Source organism: Phyllobates terribilis, unplaced genomic scaffold, assembly GCF_046119375.1.
Source record: "Phyllobates terribilis strain yellow unplaced genomic scaffold, ASM4611937v1 Scaffold_7__3_contigs__length_470593459, whole genome shotgun sequence".
NCBI lineage: Eukaryota > Metazoa > Chordata > Amphibia > Anura > Dendrobatidae > Phyllobates > Phyllobates terribilis.
In genome coordinates, this window is record NW_027362767.1 from 51613112 (window position 1) to 51621032 (window position 7921).

At 43.2% G+C, this 7921-nt stretch overlaps 1 protein-coding gene across 1 annotated transcript; it reads left to right on the forward strand.

The window, feature by feature from the left end:
* Nucleotides 1-2047: 2047 nt before the first annotated feature.
* Nucleotides 2048-3405, forward strand: RPS29 (ribosomal protein S29). The gene is made up of 3 exons (XM_073637506.1): nt 2048-2204; nt 2608-2707; nt 3284-3405. The coding sequence occupies exons 1-3, from the start codon at nt 2143-2145 to the stop codon at nt 3290-3292; spliced, it is 171 nt and encodes a 56-aa protein (XP_073493607.1). The 5' UTR covers nt 2048-2142; the 3' UTR covers nt 3293-3405.
* Nucleotides 3406-7921: the final 4516 nt, after the last annotated feature.

The window sequence follows — 7921 nt, forward strand, 5'->3', positions numbered from 1 at the left end:
AAAACTGATCAGCTGTGTGACTGCTCTTGTGGCTCTCTGGTGAGTATTACGCCCCTGTTACAGCACAGATCCATATTGCTAGCAGCAGCTTTGTCTCATATTACAATCTAATCCCAGTCACAGTAAATTGTAATATAAGGCACAGGCTCTACTGAAAGTGCGGTGCTATGAGACACAGGCTGCAACCACCAGAGCTCTGAGACCCCAGAAAACCACTGATGGGCGGGAAGCGGGTGTAATATTCATGGCTAGTCTATGTATGATAGATGGAAGCCAAATACTGGAATTCCACAGGGTGTGAGAACCAACAAGACGGCCATGGGATACATTGCCCCACTCTCAGACATGGTATCTAGTATTTCAGCTCATCCTCTATTCCCCTGAACTCTCTACATCAGGTGCACTGCTGATCGGCATCTGCAAACAACACCCCATATCTAAGCTGCAGATGTGTGTGATTTAGGCCACGTTCACACCTTCAGTATTTTGCATCAGTATTTGTAAGAAAAATTCAGGAGCGGGAGAAAAATGCAGAAGTGGTGACGTGTTTCTAATATACTTTTCTTCTTGTTTTGGCTCACAAATACTGATGTAAAATACTCACCAAATACTGACTGTGTGAACGTGGCCTTAGGTGTATGGATGGATAATACAATAAACACATGCTTTGTTCTAATTTATGCAATTGCCTCTTCAGAAAGGCAATGCATATTAATTTCCCAGAGGGGTATGCATGGATTACAAGTCTCCTCACTGTTACATGTCAGGCTTGGCTTGTGATTCTCCACAAGAAGAAACATTCCCCCTTAGATCAGGGATGTCAAACTCAAGTACACAGAGGGCCAAAATAAAAAACTTGGACAAAGTCGCGGGCCAACCTTGATATATACCATATTAAAGAAGTGTCTACAATTGAGGAAGTTTTTCCTTATCAAATATAATGATGAACCTTTTCAAATGAAGACAAACTTAAAGGGGTTGTCCCACAAACAAAATACATTTTAATTTACAGATCTTAGAACAACTTATACAAATAAACATAATCACAAATGGAGCATACTGGAATAATATAATATGTTATGGAACAGCAGTAAAAAGCATATGGCCCAATGGCCAAAGTTAAATATGTAATAACAAAGGATAAAAAGCCTTGAATAAATACAGATAATAAAGTATGATGCTAGCAAAATTGCCCCCCAAACACAGTATGATACCCCTACAGTGAATTCCTCCACACACACAGTATGATGACCCACACAGCCCTCCATGCGCTATAATGGGACCCACACAGCCCTCCATACATTTATAATGGGCCCCACACAGCTCTCCATGTGTTATAATGGGGCCCACATAGTCCTCCATACAGTATAATGGGCCCCACACAGCCCTCCATACATTTATAATGGGCCCCACACAGCCCTCCATGTGTTATAATGGGGCCCACATAGTCCTCCATACATTTATAATGGGCCCCACACAGCCCTCCATGCGTTATAATGGGGCCCACATAGTCCTCCATACAGTATAATGGGCCCCACACAGCCCTCCATGTGTTATAATGGGGCCCACATAGTCCTCCATACAGTATAATGGGCCCCACACAGCCCTCCATGCGTTATAATAGGGCCCACATAGTCCTCCATACAGTATAATGGGCCCCACACAGCCCTCCATGCATTTATAATGGGCCCCACACAGCCCTCCATGCATTTATAATGGGCCCCACACAGCCCTCCATGCATTTATAATGGGCCCCACACAGCCCTCCATGCATTTATAATGGGCCCCACACAGCCCTCCATGTGTTATAATAGGGCCCACATAGTCCTTCATGCAGTATAATGCCAGGGGAGTGTCGCGGGGCAAATCTTATCACCCTGCGAGCCAGTAGTTGACATATGTGTCTTAGAGCCTTGTTTTTAGTTATGACGTTGTCATTAAAGTTTTGTCGTTTTGAATACTGCCTCTGCTGTTTACGATGACGCTCCTTTCGTTTCCATGACAACGCGGCCGCCGCAGTGTAATCTGGGACATACGCTCGCATTCAAGTTCTCGCGCTGCATGCCGGGAAGCCTTTGCATGGGTTGATTAGCGGCTGCGCGGCTCCTCCTCTTCCTTTTAGCGAGCAGACTGTCGGACGAGATGGGTCACCAGCAGCTGTACTGGAGCCACCCGAGGAAATTCGGCCAAGGATCCCGCTCCTGGTGAGTGTATGGCGGCTCGCTGTGCTGTGGGGAGGAGGTTGAGTGGCCGGGCGGTGACTCCATGGCGATAGGGTAGATAGGCCGCATGGAAGCATCATGGCGGCGTCGGCCTTGTGGGCTGCGGCGCTGTATATCCGTGGAGGCTTCTAATATAACGCTATGGAGCGGCTGCAGTTTCTCCTGTCCAGATGAAGTGTGGCCCAGGCCAGCGATGTGGTTCTGAGCATAGTTTTTTTTTTTTTTCTTACATCACCTTAAGACTGTTCATCTTCTCCCTATAGAACATTTATTTTGGGCTAAAAATCTTTGTAATTTGTTTTTAAGCTTTTTTTTTTTAAACTAAACTAACAATGTATTGAGGTGTAGCAGACGACCTTAATTTATAGTCCTGCTTTGTTTACAGCCGCGTTTGCTCTAACAGACACGGATTAATCCGCAAGTACGGACTGAACATGTGCCGCCAGTGCTTCAGGCAGTACGCTAAAGACATTGGCTTCGTTAAGGTAAGTTTAGCTACTAAAGCCGCTTGTTTACATCCACTCTGGAAAACCACTGGCAACGTCTCACACTGGGCTGCTGCCATTGTACTGACTTTCCTAGATATAAGTTTATTACGTCTTAATCTATCAGAACTGGGTATCCTGACCAAGTGCAATAGCCAGTGGACAGCATCTTAGACCAATGTTATTCGGTGCAGGTTATTTACAGGCTACGACGTTACATCTGGCACAGGTTTAGCTTATATACCAAATGTATCTCGGCGGAAGGTAAACAGGGCACATAATGCACCAATATTCTAACAACTTAAGTCATCACTATCAGAAGTCTGGAAACACTTAAAAAATGTGAATATCAGATTATAGTGAGGATTACACACCTGGCGGTGGCTCTGTTCCCTGAAGCATGTTCTGGTTGTGCTGCTCAACTCCTAGTCACTTCACTGTACAGAGCTCCATACAGCTTACATCCAACCATAAACTAACATGCGCTCACTAAGGAAAGCACTAGTTCTATCCTCTACTATTGTGCTGGGTGTATATTAGCATTTCTGATTTTGTATTTTCTTTTTTGCCTTTCAGTTGGATTAAGCATATTCCAGTTTGGACAAGAAATGTGGCCGTAATGTCTTACACCTTAATGAAGCTATACTTGAGTGAACATGACTTATTGTACATAAACCAATAAACTGTTCCAGTCTTCACTTTCCGTTCCAGCCCATTTGTCAATACCAGTGGTAGAGACTTTGATTATATCATAGGGAACGCAGAAGTACTTGCTAGGCTACATTAGGTCTGATGCAAAAAGATAGTTATTGGGTATGTGACCGATCTAATATTGATAACCCTAAAGTCTTGTGCACATGACCGTATTTTTGGTCTGAGTGTAATCTGACAAGACATTGAATCCCGCTCAGACCAATATTCTGTAGGGCTGTATGTCTCCCACCCCACCCTCTGACTGAAAACTGCTGAATGCCAGAATTACTGTATTTTTTGGACTAGAAGACGCACCTAGGTTTTAGAGGATGAAAATAAGAAAAAAATGTGGTCATGATGCCCTGTTATAGGGGAGGCAGTCAGCTGCTGACACTGGTAATGTCCCCCAATTATGTAAATATCCTCCATCTTGGTATACGTGGCCCTCATCCCCATTCTGGAATGTATGGCACCCCTTGAGCCTCCATCCTGCTGCCCACAAAAAACAATCCTATCCACCTCTTTTCTCCAGCGCCGTCCTGCTCTGCTGCTGACAGTGTGAGCCGCGCATGGGGTCCCTGCCATGCGCCCTCAGTGTGAGAACACACACACTACCGCAGTTTGGCTCCTGCTGCCGCTCTGCGGTCAGTGTGCCTGCTATTAAAGACCATGGATAGTCACTCTGACTCATGGGAGTGGGTTGTAGGGAATAATCATGAGCTTTAATAGTGGGCACAGACTGCAACAGGAGCCATGCTGCAGTATAGTGACAGCTGTTAAGGAAAATGAATATAACCTGCTCCCCACGCCCATGGGCGTGGGGAGCATGGAATATTCATTTTCTTTAGTAACGGGCACAGCGAAGGCTGCAGCAGTCAGCTGCTGCCTCCTGTGCCCTGCTGATCCCCCAGACCTCCTACCACGCTGAGCCACAGTATATACAGGGAGATAGTATTCATACTATAAGACGCACCCCCACTTTCCTCCAAAATTTGAGGAAAAGTGTGTCTTATAGTCCGAAAAATACGGTAGATCTAATGCTTGGTTCACACTCAGCCATGCAAGTCTGTAAAATTGTCATCCTAGTGCAGTCTGATTGCCATAGACTGACAAATGGATAACTTTTTCTTTTCCCATCTTATGAGAAAATCTGCTGACACTGATCAGTGTGGTTTATATCATTGTCCCAAATCTTTCAGATTGACTATATGCTGGTGTGACCTGAACCCAAGAAGGTATTAATGTCCATGCAACAGAAAAACCTGTTAAAGGGGTTGTCCACTGCTTTAACATTGATACCTAATCCGTAGGGTAGTCAAAGCAAAGGATGCACAACCTCAATCATAGATTAGGGTGCGTAATAATGTACCCAACTACAATGTCAGAAGAAAGAACAAGAAGGTACATATATAGAAATGCGCATACTTCAATACAATTTACAAGCTTTATTCAACTCCTCTAAAAACACTAAACCACACGCTTTCCCAAATCCAGTTAATTGGCAATATTCAAAATTCTTCTCTAGTAAATGGCATAGGTCCTTACGTTATCTTCATATAAATGTCAAATACAGTTCTCAAAATAAGCACACAAATCAGTGATAAATATACTGTCTGGCATATAGCTGGACCATATCAATACATGACAGACTTTCCCTGACTAAGCTGTGTTTTCACAGCGATACGAGTGGGGTTTGTCATTGGATCCACACATGATCCTTAAGGGGTGATATGGCTGTGTGTGTGCAATGATTTGATTGTGGCATTAACTATGGTCATGTGGGACTTCTCATACTAGGTTTTTGGTTTTGGCACAGACTGGTATATAATGGTGGCATTGATAAGGAGTGCACAATATGTACTGAGATGGCAGACAAATCAGTGATAAATGTGCTTATTTTGGGATAACTGTATATGACATTTATATGATAACATAAGGACCTATGCTATTTACTAGAGAAGAATTTTGAATATTGACAGTCATGGGTGTTTTTAAAGGTTTAATAAAGCTTGTAATTGTATTAAGGTGTGCATATTTCTATATCTGTACCATCTTGTTTTTTCTTCTGACAATCGGTAGGATAGGGCATCAATGTATGATTGGCCGGGGTCCAGCACGCAGCACCCCCACTGATCAGCCATTGTGTCGACCGGAAGTCCTTACCCGCGGTGCTTGGCCTTCAAGTTGTAGTGGCTGCCGCTTCTAACTGTACATCTGCCTCCCATTCAATTGAATGGGAAGCGGATGTGTTGTACCCTGCTACGGCCACAACAGATGGACGGCCAAGCACCACAGGTAAGGACTTCCGGTCAACACAATGGCTGATCAGTGGGGGTGCTGCGTGCTGGACCGCACCTAATCATATATTCATGCCCTATCCATAGGATAGGGCATCAATATCAAAGTAGTGTTCGTTCAAAGATATTGATGGATCCAGCATGGGTTGATCTTATAGCTTCCTCATCTGGCAGGGTTATTAAATGTAACCGCAGATCAGAAAGCCAGGAATAACTTCTGAACAAATGTTAAATAAAAATCTACTTTATGGAACTCAAAGATGGATCAAAACTTGAGCAGTGACCTGAGCTGCTCCTCTAAGCCAAGGGTACAAGCACAAGCATTCAGTCTTTGCGCCGACACTCAATCACTATGGCTGGTAGGATGGGGATGAACAATACACTTAATCCCTTCACACCAATGTCTGTTTTTACATAATTTATCCAAATCCAGAAGATGGGTGGCCCAACCTATCATCATGCTTAAAAGCAAGTTTCCTAACCTTGCATCACCTGTTGTGTATAACGGTACACAATATGAAATCCACTAGTTTTAACAGTGACACTGTGAGAGTACTTAAGGGTACACAAATATTTAGGGTTTCTGAAAAGGAGGGACACCAGGATTAAAGCACCTGAAAACCCTAATGACCGGGCATAGTTGAAAAATTGTCAAGAGCGATCACAGAAATAAGGGACTTCCATGGGTCACTAATGATCAACTGCACCGTGTAGAGAACCTGCTGGTGGTTAAGGATAATCCTGACCACAATAACTGGAAATAGTAGCATCTCCACCGCTGTACCACTACACTGATCCCCAGACCAGACCGTGTCCAGGGGTACAAGCAGCACATGGAAGTTTCTCTGATAAAGTGCTCCAGCATTAGTGCCATGAAGAAAACAAAAGCTCAGTACAAACAGATGGCTGAGTATCATGCTCACGCGCTTTCACCATGTGCAGGCCAGACTGGCACAATGCTTCAGTTTCAGGAGGTAATGACCAAGGCCCTAATATTTAGAAATCAGGAAGGCAAAGGCTCAGTGCCTCTGGAACTTTAAGTGCCTGTATCGTACCAGGGCAACATTTCACCCTTGAGATCCATCAAACTGCAAGGAGAGGAAGGTAAAAAAAAAATAATCTAAGTGCAGCGTGTTACACAAGGCAACCATTTCTCAGAGCAACATCTGCCCCAACAAACCTGGACGGTGGATAATGTAAAGTATCACATGTCCATTACTTCTGATATACATTTATTACAGTCTGATGTACCGAGCACAACCTACATATATAGAAATTCATACACCAGTAAAAATTAAAAAAAAAACGGGATCTCTCCATATACTCCTAGATCAAATCCACACTGGGGGTAATTGCTGTCCTGACACTTCCAAGGGCTCCGCAAATGTGACATGGATCCTGCAAACCACGCGAGCAAAGTCTGCATTGTGACGCGGCGTGCTTCCCTTGCAGTTTGCCAAACAGTTGCTTCTTGCCACATATGAGGTATCATCGAACCCAGGTAAAAAAAAAAATAAAAATGCACAACTCATTATGGGATGCATTTTCTCCTATTACATTTGGGAAAATGAAAAATTTGGGGCAAAAGCAACATTTTAGTGAAAAACACTTCGCTATAAAGTCCTGAGAAGCACCTGAAGGGTTAAACTTCCAAAATCGGGGTTAGCATATCTTAAGGGGTGCAGTTTAAAAAAAAAAAAAACCTTTTAACCCCTTAAGCCCCGAGGGTGGTTTGCACGTTAATGACCAGGCCAATTTTTACAATTCTGACCACTGTCACTTTATGAGGTAATTACTCAGGAACGCTTCAACGGATCCCCCTGATTCTGAGACTGTTTTTTCGGGACATATTGTACTTCATGATTGTGGTAACATTTCTTTGATATCACTTGCGTTTATTTGTGAAAAAAACGGAAATTTGGCGAAAATGTTGAATATTTTGCAATTTTCAAAATTAAAATTTTTGTGCCCTTAAATCAGAGAGATAGGTCACACAAAATAGTTAATAAATAACATTTCCCACATGTCTACTTTACATCAGCACAATTTTGGAACCAAAATTTTTTTGTTAGGGAGCTATAAGGGTTAAAAATTGACAAGCAATTTCTCATTTTTCCAACAAAATTTACAAAACCATTTTTTTAGGGACCACATCACATTTGAAGTCACTTTGAGAGGTGTTCATGACAGAAAATACCCAAAAGTGACACCATTCTAGAAACTG